The sequence below is a fragment of the Monodelphis domestica genome, chromosome 8, assembly GCF_027887165.1.
Source record: "Monodelphis domestica isolate mMonDom1 chromosome 8, mMonDom1.pri, whole genome shotgun sequence".
Taxonomy (NCBI): Eukaryota; Metazoa; Chordata; class Mammalia; order Didelphimorphia; family Didelphidae; genus Monodelphis; species Monodelphis domestica.
Window position 1 is genome coordinate 187,088,622 of NC_077234.1, and position 26,228 is coordinate 187,114,849.

The following is a 26,228-nucleotide window of genomic DNA, read 5'->3' on the forward strand; positions in this document are numbered from 1 at the left end:
AAGCTTTAGAAATGCTAATCTTGTTCATCTTTGTCATTCTGCTGAGAATCAGGCAGGGGGCAAATATTTCTCATCACTCTTTAGAAGGAAAAACTCTAGCATAGAGAAAGCTTAATAGTTGTCTGAGGCCACAGAATAAATCAAGGACAGATGTAGCCCTATAATACATCAAAAATTAATGAATTCTGTCCATTTCCTGCAATTGTCACACTGATGAGTCGATCGGACATGTTACTGTCACCTCCAAAAGGACAGTGCTTTTCTTTAGCAAAATCAAATCAGTCACATTTTGTAAATACAGGGTATTTGCAAATATTTAGAAGATAATGAATTCCTCCAGTCTTCTGGTTTCATTCTTGAGGATGTTCACTGTTATATAGCCCAATCACCAAAATAATAATAATAATAATAATAATAATAATAATAATAATAATAATGGGGTTTGGGGGATTGGGGGTAATTAAGTTGCCTTAAAGCCCTTTCCTCTATGATCAAAGGTACTTCACACATCATTTGAGAGTTGCCATCAATGCATTCTTTTTACTTAGCCGTGCACAGAGAGAGAAATGCTCCCACACCAGAATATTAATGAGGGTGCAGTTAGGTAGCTTATCAGGTCCAGTGAGCTGCCATGGCAGCTTCCATGCCCTCCCCTGGATGACATAGCTAGTTTCCAATGACAGGGAGCTCCAGAGCTGTTTTTAGACTACAGGAACATCATATCCTTTTCATTGTTTGCTACTGTACTCTGCACCAGCAAGGCCACAAGTGACTAAAAAAGGGTAGAATCTTTCCCTCAGAACCCCAAAATAGGGGCATGAAGCTAGATTCACGGATGCATTTGGGATTTTTGGTTTTTTCTCTTTTCTCGTCCTTATTATGATCACTTAGAGACATGTGGGCCAAATGGCTGCATGATAGAATAACTAATAGTATGTGGTTATTAAGTTTTAAGGGTTGGAACTTTATTCATGGCATATTTGGATCTAGGTAATAATGAGCCATGTTCTAATGACTTCCTGTCAAATTAATCAGCACAAAAGTAGTTCATTGAACTAAGAGAAATAAAATCACGTTTCTGCAAGGATTTATAAGATTCTGAGAATGTCTTTTCCCCTTCCATCTTCTGTTTAACTGTGAACATTGCATTGAGATGAAATGTAAATGCCAGGGTGGAGTGAGAGAACTCTAAATGAGAGATCTGAGTGTGAGTTCCAGTTCTCAGCTCCTTAATGTCTCTGTGACTTTGGGCAAATTGCTTAACCCTTTGGATCTTCAGTTTCCTCACCTGTGTCAAGCAGCCAGACACAGTTGTCTGGGAAATAAAAAGGGGAGTACGGTGTCCTGGACAGAGTGTACTTGGAACCAACAAGACTTGGGTTCAAATTTCACCCCTGACATTTACAAGTTTATTTAGCTTCTCTGTGCATCTCAGTTTCTTCATCTGCAATATAGGGTGGGGAAAAGGGACATGATGCTAGACCAGATGACCTTTAAGCTCCCTTTCAGCTATAAATCTATAATGCTGTAATCCTAAAATGAAATTTTCTGGTAAAAAGGAAAAAAAAAAGCAAAAATGTCACCTTATACAAGGAAGATTTTTCAAAAAATTAAAACATTTTTGTGACTCAGTAATATTATATTCCAGGGTCTATTCTCCAAGAGATCAAAGAAAGGAAAAGGAAGACTTGTCTGTACAAAAATATTTATAGTAGTTCTTTATGTGGAGACAAAAAAATTGAAAACTAAGGGTGGGCCCATTAATTGGGGATACTTCTATTTTTGCTACCTGTACCTCAAAGGATTATTGTAAAGAAAGCTAATTTGTAAACTATTAACCTTGATATGCATGTGAGCTAGTATTATTATTGCCACTACTACAGAATTATTTTAATAACCCTTACCTTCTGCCTTAGTATAAATTCTTTTGTCAGATGTTAACTTTTTTATTCAAAGCTATTTTATTTTCTCAAATACATGTAATAATAATTTTCAACATATCTTTTAATTACAAGATCCAAATCATCTCCTTCCTTCCCTATTCTTAGAGATGGTAAAGTAATTTGAACTGGATTATACATATGTTACCATGCAAAACATACTTCCATATTGGTCATTGTTATAAGGGAATACTCACATGAAACTATTAAATAATTAAAATAAAATTGTAAATAACAGTATCAATTCTGAGACAGAAGAGCAGCAAGGGCCAGGCAATGAGGCTAAGTGAGTTGCCCAGGATCACACAGCTAGGAAGTGTCTAAGGTCACATTTGAACCCAGGTCCTCTTGACTCCAGACCTGTCTCTCTATCCACTGTTCTATCTAGCTGGCCCCTTTTGTGGAAAGTTTTAAATTCTAGAGCAAAGGAATTCTAGGATTCAGAGCATCCCCCGACACACTAAAGTTTCCCATGACTATGGTAAAGAATTCCTACCTCTCTGCTATGGGTAGAATTCATGAGCATCATCAATACATGCAGGTAACGAGTGCCAACAGCTGTGAAACATCAGCTGGGTCTTGCCTGGTTCAAACTTCTTTTAGCATGAGAGCAACTACCTTTTCCCCCTTTTCATCCACAGAACTGGAGAGGAGAGGAGGAGGAGTAGCTGAGCAACAGAAGTAAGCAAGCACAGTTCCATGGAGATATGATTGGGGTGTAGACACTAAATGATCACTCTGTTGCAAATATTAATAATATGGAAATAGGTCTTGATCAATGACACATGTAAAACCCAATGGAATTGCTCATTGGCTATGGGAATGGGGGGGGGGGTGAGAGGAGGGGAGGGAAAGAGCATGAACCATGGAAAAATATTCTAAACTAAATAAACAAATAAATAAATTGATTAAAAAAGAAGTAAGCAAATGAGAAATGTTGCCAAGAAAATCATTGGGACAGTTCCCTAAGTAAGACATGGGGCATGCCTAATTCTCCAGCAGAAAGACAATTTCCAGGGCTTTGTTTCTTTCATATCTGACTTGAGCATTTCAGACAATTAGATGTTTTGTATTTCTCCAAGAATTAAACAGTTCTACGTCTACGATGCAATCCTAGAGTCGGTTTTGTCCTCTTTTAGGATGTCTCTGAGATATCCTAAGGCAGGCTGTCTTGAAGGTGGCAAAGTCCCTGCAATACCAAGCCCCACTTGTGTGTGTGTGTGTGTGTGTGTGTGTGTGTGTGTGTGTGTGTGTGTGTGTGTCAGACAGGATGAACAACAACTTTGATAGAGCCTCATTTTATGATAGCAACAGGCATACTTGGGTGCTTCTATAGATACTAGGTTGACTGTCTAACTGGGACCAGCTGAAATTATTTTGATTAGGTTGTTTCCCTGTCACTTGAACATGGAATTGCTTGCCATGTACACACTTCATTGCTCTCTTTGGTAATGTTATTCATTCCGTGGTTTTCAAGAAGAGATTCTTTCTCTAAGGAAATATAAAAAAGTTATAGTTCTAAAGAGTAACCTATAATAATTATTAGAATTATTTTTAAACCTTATATTGCAACAAAAAAAATCACTTGCAGCTCAGATTTTCCTCATTCTTGATATTTCACAAAATGTTTTCCTTAAAACAAGACTGAGGAGTCAATAATACAAGCATCATGAACCCCACCCTACATAGAGAAAAGTTTTTATAGGTTCAGAGAGGCTAAATAATTTGCATAAGAGGCAGCTAGCTAGGTGGCTGTTAAGTGGAAATTGAAGAGCTGCTCATTAACTGCTAAACAAATTGTGGTATATAATTTGATGAAATGCTAACATGCCCAAAGACATGATGAATAGAATGGCTTAAAAAAACCTGGGAAAACGTGTATGAACTGAAGCAAAGTTAAGTGAGCGTAACCAGGAGAATATTGTACACAATAATAGCAATATTGTACAATAATGAACTGGGAATGACAAGACAATTCCAAAGAGCTTATGAATGCAGGCTGAATACTTCTTGTACTCTATTTTTCTTGTGTTTTTTTTTTGTTTGTTTTTGTCAGTGGTTTCTTTAGCTTCCTGGTTAATATAGAAATATATTTTTCTTAACTGCACATGTACAATCTCTAACAAATTGCTTGCCTTCTTAAAGAAAGGGGAGAGGAGGGATTAAGGGAGAGACTTTGGAACTCAAAATTTCTAAAAAATGAATGTTAAAGTTTTTTTACATATAACTGAGAAAAAATGAGAGGGGGAAAAAATAAAGTGCATTGCTGATATCATAGGCTTTCTCCCAGTGAAATCACCTTAATATGAGAAAGCAATGGTTATTACTAATCCAGTTTTAGAGATATATAAACTGAGGCACAGAGAGATTGCTAGTAACACTGAAAGGAAATCAATATTCAGATGAAAGCAAACTTAGCACTTCTAGTTTCCACTACAGGATTCTATTCCCTTTTTTACCAAAGTGTATGATTAGGTATGATAACATGAAGAAGAAAGGAAAACGTTAGTCTTTTGTAATTCCCTAGTACTGTCCTGTAGAAATAAAGCCAGAAGTAGTGGGACTTCAGAAAGGAACACACAAGAAAGCATCTTTCGTCTGTTGTTTGTAAGTTCACTGAAGAACACCTTGCCAAATCAATCAATAAGCATGTATTAAAGGGGCAGCTGGGTGGCTCAGTGGATAGAGAGGCAGGCCTAGAGATGGAGGCTCTTGGCTCACATCTGGCCTCAGATATTTCTAGCTGTGTGACCCTGGGCAAGTCATTTAACCCCAATTGCCCAGTCCTTGCTTCTATTCTCCTCAATCTAGTGAGCATTAATTCTCAAATGGAAGGTAAGGGTTTTTAAAAGCATTTATTAAGCACCTACTAGGTTCAAAAGGCATTTTGGTAGGAGCTGTATATTAAAAGATCTACAGATTAAGGAAATCTTAAATTGAGAGCAAAAAGGAGCCTTAGGGATGAAGAGGTTACCTAAGGCTTCAGTGGAAAATCTAATAAGGTAAAAAGCTGGCATTTTATTATATCCAAATCTATATAGATTTTTGAGACTGGTTTAACACCCATGAATTCTTTACATGAATCAAATTTGCCTTTATAGAAAATAAAAATTAAAAAAGCAAAGCAAAATTATTTCCCTGGATCTACGTGTTTAACAAGAGAAAGAAAAAGTCCTTCATTTGTTTTTGTTTTTAAGTGCTTTTTCATAACCCTTACTTTCCATCTTAGAATCAATACTGTGTATTGGTTCCAAGGCAGAAGAGTGGTAAGGGCTAGGCAATGGGGGTCAAGTGACTTGCCCAGGGTCACACAGCTAGGAAGTGTCTGTGGCCAGATTTGAACCCAGGACCTCCCATCTCTCAATCCACTGAGCCACCCAGCTGCCCCCCAAAAATACTTCATTTGAAATTTAAATTAGAAGGCATCTAGGACTGAAGATTGCTAGTTAAAGTCCTCAACAATCCTGATGGAATTTGAAATCTATCCAGAGTCTGGCTGGCTGTCATTTGGGGCTAGAGGCAGGCTCTGCTTTTTTAGATACAATGCCTTCCTGGAAACCACATGCTCAAATGTCACAAGGTGCCATGGTAATCTTCCTCTGTATGTACTCTTTTGTGTGGGTATAGTGTCAATAGTAGAAAAAGAGCAAGAAGGCAAGAACAGGCTCTCATTAAAAAGCGTTCAATGAGTTGAGCAATGAAAATTCAGAGCAATGGAGAGTAACAGCTCCATGTCCCTGTCTGCTGAGCGTAAGAGTGCCGTTGAATCTACCTTGGTCCAATACTATTTTTTGAAATTAGGTATAGGATGGAGAGCCAGGCCTAGAGATGGGAAGTCCAGGGTTCAAATCCGGCCTCAGACACTTCCTAGCTATATGATCCTGGGCAAATCATATAACTCCCATTGCCTAGCCCTTACCACTGTTCTACTTAGAAACAATACATGGTATTAATTTTAAGACATAAGGTATGGGAAGGAAGAGAGAGAGAGAGAGAGAGAGAGAGAGAGAGAGAGAGAGAGAGAGAGAGAGAGAGAGAGAGAGAGAGAGAGAGAGAGAGAGAGAGAGAGAGAGAGAGAGAGAGAGAGAAGAGAGAAAGAAAGAGAGAGAGAAAGAGAGAGAGAGAAAGAGAGAAAGAGAGAAAGAGAGAAAGAAAGAGAGAAAGAAAGAAAGAAAGAAAGAAAGAAAGAAAGAAAGAAAGAAAGAAAGAAAGAAAGAAAGAAGGAAAGAAAGAAAGAAAGAAAGAAAGAAAGAAAGAAAGAAAGAAAGAAAGAGGAAGAAAGAAAGGAAGGAAGGAAGAAGAGTGAGAGAGTCATGTACAGAATTTTTGTAATTTGCCTTTGTAAGCAAGTTAGCTCTAAAAATATTGGAATAGACAGCAAAGAAGCTCCATGCAATAGCTTTTGGTTAAGAAAACATACTGAGTTAACTAGGTATCTTAATATTTTGTTAGAAACAAATAAATAAAAATTTTACATTAGTCTTGAAAAATTATTTTTACATATAATTGAGGCAAATAAAATATTACTTTTTAAAAAAGATATCTTGACAAATATAGGTATTTCTGTGGGGGTAAAGAAATGAGCTATGGGTTCCTTCCCTATAATGCATGGAGTGTTCTGAAAATCTTAGTGCAGTTTTAGATCTTAATAGCTTACAACTGCACTGACTCTTTTGGAATAAGCCCTGTATAAACTTTCTTCTTTCCAGGGGTGGGGTTGGAGCTAAGGAACAAAGCTCAAAATAAGAGACTTACCTGAAGGATTTCATATCTCAAAAGCAGCAAGGTCTAAACCAGAGTGTAGAAGGTATTAATAACCAAGAAGAAAAACCACAGAATGAGGATTGACTATTTTCTGAGTTATGCATAGGTCCTTTTGGCAGTCTGATGAAACCTATGGATTTCTTCTCAGAATAATACTTTATTATGCATGAAATGAGATAAGGTCATCAAGGAAACCAATAATACTGAAATATAGGTTTAAAAATAGTCTTAGAAACCCAAGATAAAGCATCCCTGCCATAGAAGGTCTTCTATATTGATTGATTTGACAGTTAGATGGAGTGATGTCTTGATTTGCCCATGAATTAGATTTAAGTGAAGCAAAGTTGTACACAGTTATCAGCCTCTTCCTTCCATCAATTCATTCATTCATCCATCCTTTCCTTCCTTCATTCCTTCCTCCCTTTCTTTACCTTCATTCCTTCCTTTTTCTTTTTCCATTCCTTCCTCCCTCCCTTCCTTCCCCCTTTTCCTTTCCTTTCTTCCTTTTCTTTCTTTTTAAAATCGAAAACCCTTATGTTCTGTCTTAGAATCAATAGTGTGTATTAGTTTCAAAGTAGAAGAGCAGTAAGGCTTAGGCAATGGGGGTTAAGTGACTTGTCCAGAATCAAACACAGTTAGGAAGCATCTGAGACCAGATTTGAACCCCAAATTTCCCATCTTTGGTTCTCAATCCACTAAGTCACCTAGCTGCCCCTTACCCATAGGCTCTCTTAAAGTATTCTAATGAATTACTTTGGTGTAGTTCAGTGCATCTGAATCTCTTTGGTACCATGAACTCTTTTGGCAAGCCTATAGATAGGCTTCTTAGAAGAATATTTTTAAATACATAAATTAAAATACATAGGATTACAAAGGAAACAATACTATTGAAATATGCAATTACTGAAATACTTTAAAAAACAAAGCAAGTTCACATATTCCATATTAAGAATTTCTGGTGCAGAAGAACAAGAATTGTAGGCATGTGTGTGTGTGCGCGCGTGCGTGTGTGTGTGCGAGTGGTTTTGTGGGGTGGCATGGGAGTGACGAGAGAAAATTGCACAGTAGATCTTGGGAAGCAATGCAGAGTCATCGAAGATGAAATGGTTGGGTCTTTAGGGTTTCTGAAGCAGAAGCCAACATGCTATATATAACTCCTACTAAAATAACCCTTCATGAATCAAGATTATCAGATGCTGCCAAGGTTACAAAACTAACTTTGATGCAAAATACCACTGGCTAGAAACACTCAAGAAAATTGCTTTCAAATTCAACAACATATCTTGGAAAGTATGGCTGATTTGGGGTTCCTAGATTGGAAAAAAACAGGATGAACAAAGATAAAAATGGCTTGCATTGATATAGAATTTCAAGGCTTGCAAACTGGTTTACATACATTTTTTCTTTATTTGATCCTTTAAAAAATATGAATTGGGAGCAGGAATATTATTACTCCTATAGAATAAAGAAAAAGAGTGCCAGAGACTTGCCAAAGGCAACAACAGCTAGTAAATAGCAAACAAAACTTGAACCCAGGTCTCTGGATTCCAAGTCTCGTTTTTTTTCCTTACTACATACACTATATCTAGGAAAGCTGTTCCTATGTGAGTGATTTAACCAAATGAAATGGAGAGAGAGAGAGAGCTCTTTAAACCTGGAGGAAAGATGTGGGTTCAAGTCCCAGTACTAAAAGAGTCTGCTTTAGTTTTCTAGATCTGAGTTTTCTCTTAGATAAATGAGGTGTTCTTTTAGGACTTCCAAATCAAACAATCCATGAGCCTATAGTCTTGACATAGAAACTCTGGACCAACAAAGTACCTAAGCTGGTATCATCTGGCTCTTTGAAAGATAAAAAGTATGACCAAAAACTCTAAGGAAATAAAGGGATTCTTCTCAATACTGCCAATAATTTATTTCTTTTCAAATGAACTCATTTACACAATAGCAAAAGTGGCTTATGAACAATGGATGTCCTTTAAGTCTTACTAGCTTAGAACAGGGCAACTAAGTAGGGCAGTGCAGTTAGGAAGGCTCATATTCCTAAATTCAATTCCAGTTGTGTGATCATGGGCAAGTGATTTAACTCTATTTGCCTCAGTTTCCTCATTTGTAAAATCAGATGGAAAAGGAAATGGCAAACCACTCTAGTATCTTCGCCAAGAAAATCCCACGTGAGGTCACCAAGAGTCAAACAGGACTGAAAATGACTGAATAACAAGCTTAAAACTGCATTAAGACTTTTGGATGGACAAGTATTTGCATGAATATAGCTCACTCTGCTATAGTCTGTCTTAATGATGATAACAATGGCAAAAACAAAACAACTGAAGGTATAACCTCCTTATTTGCTGCTATAGAACCTGGGAAACAGTTATGATTTAGGAAAATTCCTAACTTAAGAACAAAATCTGGAAAGGAGATTAAATACAATAAAGAGTATCATGTAATTTTATATGCTATTTTAATTTAATTTAATAATTTAGTGATTTTACTCAGCTCATTAACATCTGGCATTTATAAATCTTCTCTGTTTTAAATTATTGTTTAAAATGGTTAGGGTTTTTTTTTGGGGGGGGGGGGGCTCCACTCAACACAATGCAAAAAAAAATCTGTTACACAAAATTAAAAAAAAAAAGGGGGAAACAAGAAAGCTTCTGATATTTTTGAGTTGATGCAATTCTAACTGGTAATTTTGTAAGCTTTAAACTTCTCAAAGAGTTGAGTCTCTCCTCTCTGGGTTTTTTGAGGTATTTGTCACTTCTTTTTTCCTTCTATCATATCTGGTTATTTTTTTCTCAGTACCCTTTATTGGAACATGCCACATACTACACTCTCTAAATATGAATGTAACTCAAGTACCTCTCCTAGACCCCTTTTTCTCATCCCCTTATCTCTATGGTCTCCTTAGCGATCTCATCAGCTCCCATGCCATCAATAAGTATCTCATGCAGATAATTCACAGATCTATATATCCAGCTCTAGTCTTTCTCCTGAGTCCCATTCCCCTACCACCAACAACCTTTTGTACATTTTCAAATATATATTCTTCCCTTAGACATGTCCAAAACATCTTCCCCTTTCCAGCCACCTTTCTATTTCTGTTGAAGATGAAACCAACTCTACAACCTTGGAATCATTTGGACTTCTCATTCATCATAAATATCCAGAGATGTGTCAGATAATACTTCTGTATCTCTCCCATTCATTGCTTTCTCTCCACCCCCCATACCCACTCTAGTTTAGATCTTCAGCACCTTACCTCCCACTTAGAATATTACAACAGGCCCCCCAAATTGGTTCCTTTGCCTCAAGTCTCTATTCCCTCTGATTCAGGCTTTACATGGCTCCTAATATGCTTTGCCTAAAGTACAAATCTGACTGTTTTCATCTCCTATTGAAAAAGTTTCAATAGCTCCTTAAAATATCTCTAGAATAAACTACATGCTACTTTGCTTGGCATTTAAAATCCTTCACAATCTGGCTTACGTTTTCCACAGAATTATGTTTTGGTAATGTTTTATTTTTCCCCATTTAAATGCAAAAACAATTTTTGGTGTTCATTTTCTAACATTTTGAGATCTATATTCTCTCCATTCATTTCTCCTCTTCTTCCTGAGACAACAAGCAATTTGCTATTGGTTATACATCTGCTAATATATAAAATATATTTCCATATTCATCACATTGTAGAATAAGGAAAAAAAAGAAGAAAATAAAGTGAAGAGTGGCAGGTTTCAATCTGCATTCAGACTCCATAAGTTATTTCTCTGGAGTTGGAAAGCATTTTTCATCACAAGCCCTTTGGGGATTATCATGGACCATTGTATTGCTGAGAAAAGCCAAGCCCTTCACAGTTGCTACTGAACTATATTGCTGTTATTGAATGTGATGTTCTGGTTCTGCTTGCTTCACTCTGTATCAGGTCATATGGATTTTTCTGAAATTCTCCTACTCATCATCCATTATAGCACAATAGCATTCCCTTATAATTTCCACAAAATGATTCACAGGTCCTTATAGGAAATTTGATAAAGCTCAGTAGGATCAGCAGAAATTGTACCCACCTATTATGGACTCTAAGAACCCAGCCTCATCTTACCAAAAAGGAAATATAAGAATATGATGTTTGTAAAAAGAGTTGCAGAGCTGATATAATTTCCTTAGTACAGAGATCTATCGAAGCTCTCCTTACCAATACATCTTCTATTCTTGGTTGCTTAGAGCTGTGATGTGAATCTCAAATAGAAAAGGAATCCACTAATACATACTTAAAGATCTCTGCAAGTGACCTATGGACTTAGTTTTAAAACATATTGTTATCTCAGTTTTATTATATTTTTTTACTTTGTAAAATATTTCTTCCCAAATCTTCCATCTTGGACTCAATACTATGTATTGGATTCAAGGCAGGTGAGGGAGGTAAGAGCTAGGAAATGGGTGTTAAGTGACTTGCCCAGAAGGAAAGGTTTGAACTCTGTACCTCCCATTTCTAGGCTTGGTTCTCCATCCACTGAGCCACCCAGCTGCCCTCTCATGCTGCCCTTTACTAAGGCAGAAAACAAGCAACCTTTTGTTTGGTGCCATGTCCTTAAGAGCACACCTATCCATCATATAGCTAACATGTATGTCTTAGAACAGAGTTTGTGCTTCATAAATACTTGTGACTTGACTAAAAATAAAGGAGACCTTTAAAAAAAAATACCAGAACTTATCTATCTTCTAAGTAGTCTCCTCAGGAAGTGACAAGCAAATTACAAGACTGTGCTCATATGATTTACTTTGGGATCTCTTCTTTTCTTCCTGTCCTCAGGGTCAGTATATAAACTATACCAGAAAATCAGTCATTTTAAACCAAACATCAAACTTATTCCCTTTTTGGATATTGCCAAAAATTAAATCTCCACTTAAAAGACAAAGATTTGTCCCATTGCCCATGGAACTATTTATAAGAAATATGGCTGCAAATTCTGGAGGTAGTTCCCAATGATGAACTCTAAAAATGTTCTGTGCCATATTGGTATTGCTGAGATAAGTGTGTCACCTACCAAGGACCTTGGTTTGAAGGGGATGACACTCACTTTGGTGCATAAGTTTAACCATAATTATTTAAAAGAAATTAGTTATTACTTTATGTCATCTTCATGACACATGAAAGAACATCATTTTGAGTTAATTGTTTGCATTCTCAAAGCTTACCGGGTAGCAAGTTTATGGCAAATGACACCAGTGTCCGTAATGACTTCACTCAGCCTCATCTCAAGATGAACCTTTCCCTGAAAGACAAAGCAGGACATGAAAATGAGACAACACAAGCACAATGGCTCCTTCATTCCCATCACGGACCTCTATCTAAAGAAAAGTCTTACTGCAACTGAGAATGAACAATGAGATCTTGTCTTGCTAACCACTTCTTCACTGAACTTCCACTAATAAAGCATGACTTTACATAATTGCATCCAACTTCAATTGGCCATTTCCCATTGACTATGACTCAGAGTGAATAAATCACTTAACTGAAGCTTTCAGTTTAAAAGTTTGTTCCAATGGACCACTCTCCAGCCCAACTTTTGAGAGCAGGATCAAATAGTGTCACTGCACAATGATTAGAGCCATATTTGCTCTGTTTAAATCTGGTAGGCTTTTTCACAATTAAGAGGTCAAAACCAATTTAAGATTACTTTAAAAAAATGAACTCTGTAAAAGAATTGTATATAAACAAGGGCACCTGAGAGCACTGTTCCTTTTAGGGATGTTCATGACACTAGTTAGTAGAGATACTGAGGTAAAATAGCCCTTTCCCTCAACAAATTTACATTTCCCTGGGGGAGAAAGGCAGAATTTTTACACAATTATAGAAAAATAAAATACATACAAACAACCATAAAGAGAGTGGGTAGAGTACTGCCCAGACTTTGATGGCAATTAGATAAAGCAAGGTGTCAAACATATAGCCTGTGGCTAGGTGCAAATCAACCAGATTAAAATAATTGGGAAATATCTAACAAAATAAATAAAAATACAATAGAAAATAGATCATGTTAAGGTGTGGTTTTCTAAATCACTATGGTGGGGGCAGTTCTTCTGTAGGATTAGCAGTTCTCATTTCTATTTGAGTTTAATACCATTGGGAAAGAGATAGTCTACCATATTCTCCCATTGATGTATATATCAAGACATCTTGGATAGAGGCTAAAGATGAACACCAACCTGGGACCTCATTTGAAAAGGAGAATGTGCTAGATTGTATTTATGAACTTACACAGTCTTTTTGATAAACCCAGACCCCTCCTTGAATGAAAAGCCCATTAAAAAAAAAAAAACACTTTCCTCCCATTTTAGAATCAATACTGTGTATTGGTTTCAAGATGGAAGAACAGGAAGAGCTAGACAATGGGGTTTAGGTGACTTGCCCAGGGTCACATAGCTAGGGAATGTCTGAGGTTACATTTGAACCCAGAATGTCCTGTCTCTAGGCCTGGCTCTCAATTCACAAAGCTACCTACGTGCCCCCCAAGTCTTTTTTTTTTTTAAACTCCAATAGCCTCTGCTTTGTCCTTCTTATATCATTTCATTTACTCTTCACACAAAGCCTGTAAAATAGATACTACTGTCACCTTCATTTTACAGATGAGGAAACAGATCGAGAGTTGAAGGGACTTGTCCCAGCCCTACAGCTAAAAAGCATCCGAGGAACACAATGATTCAAAATTGCACAAGACACAAAGAAAAACAGAGAGAAGGACCGAGTGAATAGACACAGGCTGGAGCACATCGTCACTTCATAAGAAGTAGCATAAAATGCATGGGACATCCTCAGAGAAATGAAATTGGAAAATGCTTGTTCTATCTGCCTCATATGGTTGGTATAAAAAAAGCACTTTGTAAGCCTTGAAGAGCTCCCTATACAAGTGTAAAGTTATTATTTTCTCATAGAATCAGCCTTCCCCACTTTGCTACACCAGCCCCTAATTGAAAAGGGGGGAAATGGAGGAAGGCTGAATTTAACTAAAAACTCACTAGTATCCCATCTTTAGAGGAAAATGGTGTTAAGTCTCCTGAAGGGGCGGATAAAAGAAAAAAAGGAAGAGGAAGAAGAAAAAATATGACAATGAGAAATATCTATTCTTTGGAGGATTTTAGTACAGTCTATGCTTGTAACTTTCTCTACTATAGATCATCTTCCCATATAACGCTGGATTTGGAATCAGCAAGACTTGGGTCTGAATGCAGCCTCAGACACCTTTTAGCTGTGGGGCTGGGACAGGTCCCTTCAGCTCTCCGTTTGTTTCCTCGTCTGTAAAAAGAAGGTGGCAGCAGTATCTATTTCACAGGCTTTATGTGAAGAGGAAATGAAATGATATAAAAATGACAAACGACCAATTTATAACACCATGTAAGTGTAAGCTATGATTAATATTAGGAATAGCCTGACCTACTCATCTTAGCTCTGCCAGAGATGCAGAGGAAATGGTTCTGAATAGCACAAAGTTGCATGGTGATAACAGTGCTTGTTTCTGTAGGTCAGTAGGGGAATCAGTAAGCATTTATTTTTATTATTATTTTTAAAACCCATACGTTCTAAGGCAGAAGGGCAGTAAGGGTCAGGCAATGGGGGTTAAGTGACTTGCCCAGGGTCACACAGCTAGGAAGTATCTGAGGCCAGATTTGAACCCAGGGCCTCCCATCTCTGGGCCTGACTCTCAATTCACTGAGCCACCCAGCTGTCCCCTGACCCTGCCTTTAAGGAAGTCACAATCTAATGGGGGAGACAACATGCAAACAAATTCATACTAATAATCTATACCCAGGGTAAATAGGAAATTGCCAATAGAGGGAAGGGACTAGAATGAAAAGAAATTAGGAAAAACTTCCTATAGGAGATGGGAATTTAACTGAGACTTGAAGGAAGCCAGGAGGCAGAATATTCCAGACATGAAGGACAACCAAAGAAAATGGCTAGAGCCAACATATGATGAGGGTCATGTTTGAGGACCAGCAAGGAAGTCAGTGTGATAGGATTAAATGGCATGTGTCGGGGTACAGAGTATAAGAAAACTGAAAAGGTAGGGAGGAAAAGCTTTGCCAAGAAAGGCTGCCAATGCCAAATAGAGGATCTTGTGTTTGATCCTGGAGGTGATACCGAGCCACTGAAGGTAACTGAGCAAGGAGATGACATGGTCTCACCAGCATCTCAGGAAAGTTGCCTCTGACTGAATGGAGCACAAACTGGAGTGGGGAGGCACTTGTGGCAGGCAGATCAACCAGTGGGCTATTTATACTGATTTCGATGGCAGCATGAAAGAAGAGAGGGAAGCACATTCAAGAGATATGAAAAAGGTCAAAGGGATAGACTGTGATAGCAGACGGATGTGGGGCACGAGAGATAGTGAGGAAGGGAAGATGACATCTAGGCTGCAAGCCTAGGGGACTGGAAAGAGAATAATGTCCTTAGCAGTAAATGAGGAATTATGGAAGAGGGGGAGGGCTTAGGGTGAAAGATCATGAGTCCAGTTTTGGATATTTAGTTTGAGATATATAAGAGGAAGTTGGAGATATGAGACTAAGGGTTGGCAGAGAGATTGGGGCTGGGTATGTAGGTGTGAGAATCATTAGCACAGAGATGATAATCCTAGGGGAGCTAATAAGATCACAAAGTGAAGAGAAGAGATGAGGAGCCCAGAACAGAACCCAGGGGGATAGTCCTGGTTAGTGGATGAAACCTGGATGAAGACCCAGGGATGGAGACCGAGGAAGAAGAGAATCAGGAGAGAACAGAGAGTATCCAAGAGAAGGTGACTAATGATGACAATGCTTCAGAGAATTCAAGAAAGGATTGAAAAGGGGCCATTGGACTTGGCAATTAAAGGATCACTGATAACTCTAGAGTGAGCCATTGAATAATAAAGACAAAAACCAGATTGTAGGGAATAAGGGTGAGAAGAGAGGAAGTAGAGACACCTCTAACAGATAGCCTTCTCAAGGAGGTTAGCCACAATGGACAGAAGGGATGCAGGATGATACTTAGCTGGGATGGAAGCATTAAGTGAAGGGTTTTTGAGGATGGGAGAGACATAATCATGTTTGTAGGCAGCAGAGAAGAAGCCAGTAGACAGAGATTAGAATTAAGCGAGAGTGGGGATAATAGAGGAGGAAATCTGCTAGAGGAGACAAAGAGATTGTGCAGGTAGAGGCAGTTTTCTTGGCAAGGAATAGAGCAATATCTTCATAGGAAACGGGGCAAAGGGGGAAATGGTGGTGGAAGGCATTGGAGTAATATGAGATGGGAAGAGAGGAAAAGAGGAGCTCTTAGTGAGTGGCCTCCATTTTTCCTGTAAAACAAAGCAAAGTTTTCATTTGAGAAAGTAGGGGGAGAAACAGTCATTGGAGATCTGAAGGGGGATGAAAAAGGTTTGGAAGAGCTATTGTGGAATGTAAGGTAGTAATTTGATAAGAAAGATGTAGAAGGATTGTTTGTCTACTGCCACTGAAAGCCCAGTTGAGTCATATAACAAATTGGAGGTGAAGCCAATCTGAGCAGTTGTGAGATTTTGTTCAGCTGCAAGTGTGTTCAGAAAGAAGGCAGCAAGATGGTGGGAATGATTCGTAGGTAAGACTTAGAGTGGAATACATTTGGTCAATATGACAAAGTGACCAGCTGCTCAAGAGAAGAGGACAATAATGAACTGAAGTGGTTCACCAAGAGGTCCAGATGAGGAAAGGAGAAGAAGAGTGGCTAGTGCTGGGGGGATGGCCTGAGAAATTAGAATACATGGTGTGGATAAAGAATAGGAAGGCAAAGAGAGAGATGGAAAGACAATTGTGGTCCGCTGAGGGCATTTCAGAGTGACTAGTACTCTCTGAAAAAGTGATTTGGGAATGAATCTGGGAGCTACAGCATGTGCAGTGTCCAGTGATTGGCGTTAAACACCGAGTCAGGAAATGTGCACCCTAAGCAGAAGAATGAATGGATAAAAACAATTTGTTCTAATGGTCATGAAGGCAACTGCAGCAGGCACTGTGTATTACCTGGAGCTTGTTCAGACATGGAAAATGTCACAGCCATCCACTGCATCCTAAGTCTTGTCTTTTGTCTTGCAACTGCACTTGGATGGCTCTGGAAGAGCGAAGCTGATGACTTTGTACAACTCTGCCTCACTTAAAGCCAATTCATAGGCAAGTCAAAGCATCACTTCATGATATCATTAGTCTTCTTTAAAAGGTCTAGAGAAGGGAGGTCCTGGGCTCAAGTATGGCCTCAGACACTTTCCAGCTGTGTGACCCTGGGCAAGTCACTTAATCCCCATTGCCTAGCCCTTACCACTCTTCTGCCTTGGAACCAATACACAGTATTGACTCTAAAATGGAAGGTGAACAAACAACAAACAACAAAAGAATCTATAAAAGATTATATTTCTTTAGGATCTTTTTTCTCAATTAACTCATACCAATTTACTACTTTTTTCCAAAGGAAGTTTTACATTTTGAAAAGTGGCAAGTGTGAGCTCAAAAGGCACGCTGCAAGAAAGTTCGGACAACTGGGAAAAATTTTAAACGTAAGTCGATTTCCTCTTTTTAGGGGATCTGTGGAAACAACAGATGATAACTATACATTGATACTCTCTGCTCTCCAGGTGTCTCCACTCTCTCTCCTGATTCTCCTCTTCCTCAGGCTCCATCCCATGATTTTCATCCATTAATCATGGCTGTCCCACAGGGTTCTGTTCTGGGTCCTCATTTCTTCTCTGGCTATACTACTTCACTTGGTGATCTCACTAGCTCAGGTAGGATTAATTAGCATCTCTGTGCTGAAGATTCTCAGATCTACATAGCCAGCCCTAATCTCTTTACAGACCTGTAGTCTCCAACTTCCTCTTAGACATCTCAAACCAAGTGAGGGAGTGGGGAGAAAAGAGGGGAGAAATCTGTTACGGCAGCCAGGATGGAATGAGATTGTTTGTGCCTCCTTGAACCTATGAAAATGTTTTTTAAAATAAAATTTCATCAGTATCTTTTGTTTTTGTATTAGCTACATGTCAAACATATCCTTCTGTATGTGTGTGTGTGTGTGTGTGTGTGTGTGTGTGTCTCTTTTTTTTTTTCATAGCAAGAGTTTGGGAACCCCATCATTAGCAAACTGTAGACCAAAAAGAACTTTACAGGGTAGGTCCTAGTCAGAAGAAACCAGCCTTGCTCACACCCTTCTCAAACCCACCAGCTGTAGATTTGTGGTTCAAACCAAATATACTGTGTACAAAAAAAAAAAAGGCTGACAACTTGCCCATAAAGGTTCTCCTACATTAAAGCACAGCTAAATATCTCCTCTATTCTCTGACTCAGGGAGCTCTTTGATGGCTTCCAGGCAGGGAATACTTCTAAAATGAGTGACTTCCCTGTCCACAATCTAATCTTCCTTACAATCCTCCTTCACTAGGGCCATTTTGCCCTTTATATCAAATATGCTTTCAAGAAGCTGCCATAGAAAACACTGCAAACCTCACCCATAAATACCAGCTCAAGCTAAAAAGAGATTCTCCTGTCACAGAGGTGGGCTGATTGAGAAGAAATGGTGGGCTTGGCTTGGTTGATTGAGAAGAAATGATGGGCTTGGCTTGGTTGCCACGCAACGACGTGGCAACTGGTTCCAGAAACTGAAAATAAATGTACTTTCCTTGGGAGGTTGTAAGTAACAATGACTTTTAAGTTACTCCATGATACTTGGCACCACAAACATAGAACTCCCATATGCCAATAGGAGAAGCAGGCTCTTGCCAACACTGGAGCTGCAACCTTCCATGAAAAAGGTCAAAAGTGATGAGCCATTCAGTTTACTGAATTGATCCTTTCCTGGGGATTAGAGAGCTTATTTTATTTTATTTTTATATTTTTTAGGTCCTTACTTTCTGTCTTAATAACAACTCTCAGACAGAAGGGCAAAGACTAAGCAATGGGGTGACTTGCCCAGGGTCGCACAGCCAGGAAGTGTCTGAGGTCATATTTGAACCCAGGACCTCTCATCTCTAGGCCTGGCTCTCAATTCATTGTGCCACTTAACTGCCCTTAAATAACTTATTTTAACAGTGCTTAATAAATACTTATTATGCATATTGTTCTGGTATGATAAAAACTATTCCAATAGTTCATGGGGGTTATAGGATTCAAACCTAGAAGGGGCCTCAAAAATTATCTTGTTCTCATTTTACAGATGTGGAAACTGAGGCTCAGAGACAAAACTTATAGTAAAAAAAGTAAAAAATAAAAGATAATAAGTAAATAAGTTAAAAGATACAGGATTCAAACTCAAGCTCTCTGACCCCAAATATGAGTATATTAACTATACCAGGGGGCCTTATGCAGGTGAAAATGGATAGTCTAATTCAAGAGTAATATGCTTTTTTAATTATTTCTTACATTAATTAAACAAATGATATTTCCATTGAGAACAATCCACAGGATACTTGTGCTCAATTTGAAACAACTCACTAATTGGGGAGGGGGAGCAGTTAAGGTATGGTAGTTTGAGAGGGGCCTGGAGTCAGGAAGACCTAAGTTCAAATAGGACCTCAGGCATTTACTCATTGGGTGACCTTGGGCAAGCTACTTAAGCCTGCTGGCCTCAGTTTCCTCATATGTAAAATGAGCTGGAGAAGGAAATGGCTAATCACTCCAGTATGTGCCAAGAAAACTCCCAAGTGGTGTCAGGGACATGGCTGAAACTACTTAACACACACTGATTTAGGTAACCTTTTGTACTTGACAGTAAGCTCTTTGAGGGTATGGCCCTTCTATTATTTAACTTTCCATCCCTCCCAGTGCCTGGTACATAATATTAGCCAATAGCTGAGTTTGATATAGCACTTAAAAATCTGCAAATCCCTTTACCTACTCATTATTCATTACAGAGGGAGCTCTGAACGTTTTCTTCAAAGGAAGTTCTATAGTACACAGATAAGTGGCACAGTGGATGGAGAGGTAGTCCTAGAGACACGAGGTCTTGGGTTCAAATATGACCCCAGACACTTCCTAACTGTGGGACCCTGGTGCAAATCACTCATCCCCCATTGCATCCCTTTCCACTCTTCTGTCTTGGATTCTAAGATACAAGGGAAGAATTTTTTTTTTCTTTTTACATTTTTTTATTTTAAAAACAAATTTCCACATGAGTTTTCCAAAGAGAAGGGAAAAATTTGAAAGAAAAAAAATTGGACACTAAAACAATTGAACAACAACTAGATTACAGAAGACATATAACACAGGTCAAAAAGTGGATTCGTGGACATTTAACTCTATGTCTGAGGTTGTACTTCAGTCTTTCTCTAATCATCATTCTGAATAATTGGCAAATGCATCTGTTACTTAACCTGCAGGGCATCGTCTTTAAGGTGTTTCATCCTCACCCAGCCCAACCTTTATCCTTCTACTTCTGTGCCATTTACTACCAAAATAAAGAATGTTGCTGTTGTATCAGTTAATAACATTCCCCCTCCCCGTCCCACAAAAATGTTACAACTGTTAACAGACTGGCCAGAATTGTCCGTTGGCAGAATGTCCACTTTCCTGTTTCCTGTTTTTCCCAAGAAGAGGGACTAGTACCTCCAAAGGATCAGAGCCTGGTAATTGTTAAGGTTTTCCTCTCAGGTTAAATACAGAGCTGTCCTATGATGTAGGATAATTGGTTGTTCCCTTCTTTGGTGCTTGTGAGAGTGAGAGTACGCACAGCATAAAAAGTAGAGGTATTCTAGAACCATGAGTAAAAGGTGAGGTTTCCTAGAAAGTTCCCTCTCCTCCAGTGAGCAGAGGGAAGGCATGCGAGTCTGAAAGACACAAGTCTTGTCTCTTGACACTTAGTGTGTGATTCCAATAACCTCTCACTGCCTTCCTGGCAACTCTGGTTCCACACTGGTGGAAGACACTGAGGAGTTTCTGATCCGCATCAGGGAGAGTTTCCAAAATGGGTGTTCTATACAAAATAATAATAATAACAATAATAATTCTGGATAATAAAATAAAGCAGAAAAACTTTTACCTCATCAGCAGATCTGGCCTTTATATTGATATACACAAGAGTTTAGATAGGTGACTCAGTGGATAGAATGCTAGACTTGGAGTCAAGAAAACCAAAGTTCAAATCCTTCCTCAAACACTTATTAGCTATGTGACCTTGGGTAAGTCATTTAGCCTCTGTCTTCTTTTAATTCCTCATTTGTAAAATGAAATGAATAATAGTACCATCTTCCCAAAACTGTTGTGAGGAACAGATGAGATAATATTTATAAAGCACTTTGCAAACCTTGGGGGTTGTTCAGTCAATTTCAGTTGTGTCTGACTCTTCGTGGCCCCATTTGGGATTTTTGAGACAGATACTGGAGTGGTTTGCCATTTTCCAGCTCATTTTCCAGATGAGGAAACTGAGACAAAAAGGGTTAAGGGACTTGCCCAGGCTCATGGAACTAGTATGTTTGAGACCAGATTTGAATTCAGAAAGATGAGCCTTCCTAACTTCAGGCCCTAGCTATCATTGTGCATTGTGCAACCTAGCTATCATTATTATTACAGCTATTATTAAATTATTATACTATTGTTATTATTAAATACATCAATATTTCAGGGATCCATGATTTCAGCCTTGTGAGACCTCCCTCTATAAAAATAAGTCACCTCCCTCATATCCTTGGAGATAGTTTTCATGAATTATTATGGACAAAAAAAAAATCATTCCGGGGAGGAGTGAGCCCCACTGACCACTGGACTGGTCCTTGGACAGCAGACTTCCAGGCTGAAGGGGGCTCCGACTTACTCTGCTTGTTAGGCTTGCCACAGCTTGTCCTCTTCTGGGTCACTTCAGTGAAGTACTTTAATACAGGACCACAGAGATGAGAGATTTTTTAAAAGTTTTTGACTAACATCTTTTAATACTTCAGTGAAGAACGCTATGACTCAATTTCAGTTCTTACTATGAACCCATTGCCAAAAGTTTGCAATAGAGGTCATTCTGGGGCCTTATTGGCACCATCCCTCTCCCTACCCCAAGAATGGTGGAATTCCACTAAACCCTACAAAGAGAGATACAAATATCCAAAGCCTAAATGCAGGAACGCCCAGGACCTCAGAGTTAGAATCTCATACTTATTGGTTTTCTGTAAAGAAGAGAAGTACAAACTTTCCTCCAGAAACAGAGCTTCATCTAATGGCTGTTTGTTTTTTTTTTTTTTAAATAATCTAGGCTGAAGCTGTATTTGACACAGCTGAGCCAACTCAAGGTTTCCATGCCTCTGCCTACTCTGAGATAGCAAAAACCCTTCCCTTGTTCCACTCCCCAGACAAAGCACCGCTAGCCAAAGGGTAGCCACAAAACACCACTGGCCATCCAAGAGCAGCTCCACAACATCCTTCCCTCCTTGAAACAACTGGAAGAATCTTGTCTACAACAGTTAGGTCAGTCAACAGATGGCCTTCCTCATTTGCACATGTTAAATATTTGTACATGCAAACTTGAAAATATTCTGGCAACTTCTGTGGTTCTTATCGCAACCGTTAGAAAGGGAAAAACCATTGGAACAGAAGAGAACAGAGAGTAGATGGACTTTGTTGGCAGGCTTCTCCTTTCAAATACACATTTTAAATCCCTGTTGCAGACACGAAGGTGAAATTCTCTATTTGTCAGAGTTGTACAAACATGGAGGTACTAGAATATTGAATAGTTGGTTTAGAATATTGTATTGCTAAAAGCCTAAACTGGAAAGTGCAGATGTTAGGATTTGAATAATTTTATGTGCTATCTTTTTTGTTTGTTTTTGTCTTTTTAAACAACAACAAAAAAAGATTTTTTTTGAGGGGCACACAATAATTTATTACGGCTCCCTTAGGAGAATCCTCAGTCTTCAGCCTCTAGTCCAGTCCCTAATAAGCTATTCCACATAAAGCTATTGATCTGTGATATCTCTAAAACAGACAAGAGAAGACTAGCTAGGCCAGTCACTTAACCCCAGTTATCCAGTTCTTACTACTCTTCTGCCTTGGAGCCAATACTCAATATTGATGTCAAAATGGAAGGTAAAGGTTTTTGTTTTTGTTTTTTAAATAAAAAATAAATAAAATACCAGAAAAGATTTTTAACAAAGTGCTAAGCCTCAAAGTCTTCATGTACAAACTTTGGTGATAGCATTTAAAATACAAAAAAAAAAAAAAACTGGAAAGACCAGGATGAGTATTTTCTCCTCAAATGTGAATAAATCAAAAAGGATTTGAAGCTCGTAAGAGAATTTGATGCTGCCAAGAGAATCTTGCCCAGAGACCTCTGCTTCCTAAAGGCAAGAATCTAAAAAAGATCTAGACATTTATAAACGATATAGAGGCAGACCTTATTTTATGGTACTTTGTTTTATTGTGGTATTTTTTTTATAAATTAAAGATTTGTGGCAACTCTGCATCAAGGCAAATCTATAGGCCCCATTTTTCCAACAGCATGTGCTCACATCAGATCTCTGGTGCAACATTTTGGTAATTGTCAAAATATCTCAAACTTTTTTGTTATTATCATATCTGTTGTGATGATATGTGATCAGTGATTTTTGATGTTCTTATAATTGTTTGAGGACTCCATGATTCTTACCCATAAAAGATGGTGAAGAAATTAGTCAATAAATGTTGTGTATGTTGCACTGTTCCTACTATTCCTATCTCTCTTCCTCTCCTCAGGCCTTCCTATTCCTTGAGACATAACAATATTGAAATTAGACACTTTAATAACCTTATGGTTGTCTCTAAGTGTTCCAATGAAAGGATGAGTCAACACAAGTGGAAAACTTTATCGTTATCTTTTTTTTTTTATGAAATTGCCCCAGCCACCCCAACCTTCAGCAACCACCACCATGATCAGTCAGCAGTCAATGGCATTGAAGCAAGACCTTCTACAAGAAAAATGATTATAACTCACTGGAGATATGTGGCATTTTTTTTAAAAAACCCGTATCTTCCATGTATTGGTTCCAAGGGAAAAGAGCAGTAAGGGCGAGGTAATGGGAGTTACATGATTTGCTCAGGGCCACACAGCTAGGAAGTATCTGAGGTCAAATTTGAACCCAGGACCTCCTATCTCCAGATCTAGCTCTCAATCCACTGAACCACCAAGCTGCTCTAGGTTATCATTTTTTAGAAATAAAGTATTTTTACATTAAAGTATGTACATTTTTATATATTATACTATGGTACACTTAATAGACTACAGTAGAGTGCAAACATAACTTTTATATGTGCTAGCAAACCAAAAAAACTCATGTGACTTGCTTTATTGTGATATTCACTTTACTGCAAGGGTCTGGAACCAAACTTGCAGTATCTCTAAAGTATGTCTGTAGTATACAACCTAGAGAACCAAAGGGAATAAACTACATTTCAATCAAGTTCATCATCAACTTCCTCTGCACCAAAGGAAACATTAGAAAGTCCAACTAGGAAGGATCATTCCATATCAGATAATTTAGAGATGAAGAAATCTATTAGTTTATCTAATATGACAGTACAGGGCCTGCAAATGGCAGTGACTCACTTAGTTCTCACATGAGAATAGAACTCACTTAATAAATATTTTTTTGAATGAGCTATGAACAAGTGAACAGAGAAGTCAATCAATTAGACTCAACAAAGGTGCCATCCACAGAATGCACTGAACATCGGTCTCTAGAGAGAATCCAAGGGAGAGATGATCTGAGTCAAGATTCTAATGTAGAAAAGACTGCCATTGTAGAATGTAGACTGCTACCAAGGTGACCTCAGTCTCTAGGATACAAGATCCTGCCTTACTAGGACAGACAAGTGAAACCCAGAGATCCACAATTTTGGGTCTATTGCATCTCCAATGGAAATCCCAAGAAAGCAGAAGTCTCAGATGGTACCAATCCACCAAGGGCAATGGACAGTCCCAGTGGCCCTCCATTATCATGCTCCTACGATTAGGCTGCAGGCTAATGTTCACAAAAAGTCTTCCCCATAGAACAAAGCAGCCAAGAGTGACCGTAACTCTCATAGTAGTAATGCTGAGATTATCTCACCAGGGACTAAGCTAACACATGACGTACCTTGGATAATGTATGAGCGAGTCACCCATATGGTCCATGAATGTTGGCTGGAAAGCAAATATATTTTATCCAATAGAGAAGACCAAATAAATGACTCACAGCATGTAAAGTTTATCATAGGTGAATTTCCTAAATTTGAACATTGCATACTGTGAATTGTGTTACTATACAAAATGCATTTTATGCATTTGTAACATATCATATCTGGTGTAATTTTGCAGTTAGTGAAGAGACTTTCAATCGCCCTTATTTCCTTAGAGTAATTGGATGAGTGTTTCTGCCCAAAAGGGATATGAATGATAATGGGTGGGGCAAGGAAATAAGAGAGAATGGTGTAGAGGATGGGAGAGGAAGGAAAAAAATGATTTCATGGATTTTCCTTTTATCTTGCCCTAAGGAGATGGTATTCAGAAAATGGAGAATTGCAAATTTAATTCAGCTTGACCTGAGAAATTGGTGAACTGAGTGGCTAAACTATGGAACCATTGTGTAGAAAGAAATCTGAGAGTCATGTGTGGTAGGAAGTTGAAGACATTTAGATCTGAAATGCTTTACCAGAAATAGTTATTTAGGGGTTGTCAGGCCCTCAACATATGTCTAATTACCATTCCTCTCTCAAGTTTTACCCATAATTTTACAGGCATGTGATATAGCAATTTGAAGGAGAAGAAATAAACTTCTTTCATAACATAATTGAACAAAAGCCTTAGGAATAAATTTGAGGAGATCAAGAAAGATCTTGCCCTTTCCAATTCATGGCCACTTTCCTTTTATGGGGAGTATAATATAAATTGTCTAATATGGAAGGAAAAGAACCCAATTGTACAAAAATATTCATAGGCATATTTTTTGTTGTAATAATGAACTATAAACAAAGTAGGCACTATCAACTGAAGAATGGCTAATCAACTTATATTAAATTATGTGATGGAATGTCATGTGCTCCAAGGTAGGCTGAGTACAGAATATTTGGAGAAGACTTGTATGAACTAATGCATTGAGATGAGCAGAACTGGGAGAATATGTTATACAATGACTACAATAGCCTTAACGAGGCCAACTTTGGGCATACTATAGCACTCTGACCAACACAGTAACCAATCATATTTTTAGAAGACTGAATTCAAATTATGTTCCCTGCCTCTTGGCAGAAAAGTGATGGATTAGAGTGAGGAATGAGATATAAATGCTCAGAAATGGTCAATATGCTGATTCATTTTGCTTGACTAATCTCCTCCTGGAGAAGTTGGATTTCTATTCAAATTAAGGGTGAATTTAAATAGATTTTGATGGAAACACATACTCACAAAAAAAGAAAATATCAATAGGCATTTTAAAAAAAGCCCTTACTTTCTGATTTAGTAACAACTCTGAGACAGAAGGCTAAGGGCTAGGCAAATGGGATTAAGTGTCTTGTCTAGGGTAACACAGCTAGGAAGTATCAGAGGTC

General features: G+C 38.3%; 1 protein-coding gene across 1 annotated transcript in view; it reads right to left on the reverse strand.

The window, feature by feature from the left end:
- Positions 1-26,228, reverse strand: part of RASA3 (RAS p21 protein activator 3) — a 313,259-nt gene that overhangs the window by 112,223 nt on the left and 174,808 nt on the right. Inside the window, exon 5 of the mRNA XM_056808512.1 lies at positions 11,901-11,977. Coding sequence (XP_056664490.1) covers positions 11,901-11,977 — 77 coding nt within the window. The remainder of the gene's footprint in view (positions 1-11,900; positions 11,978-26,228) is intronic.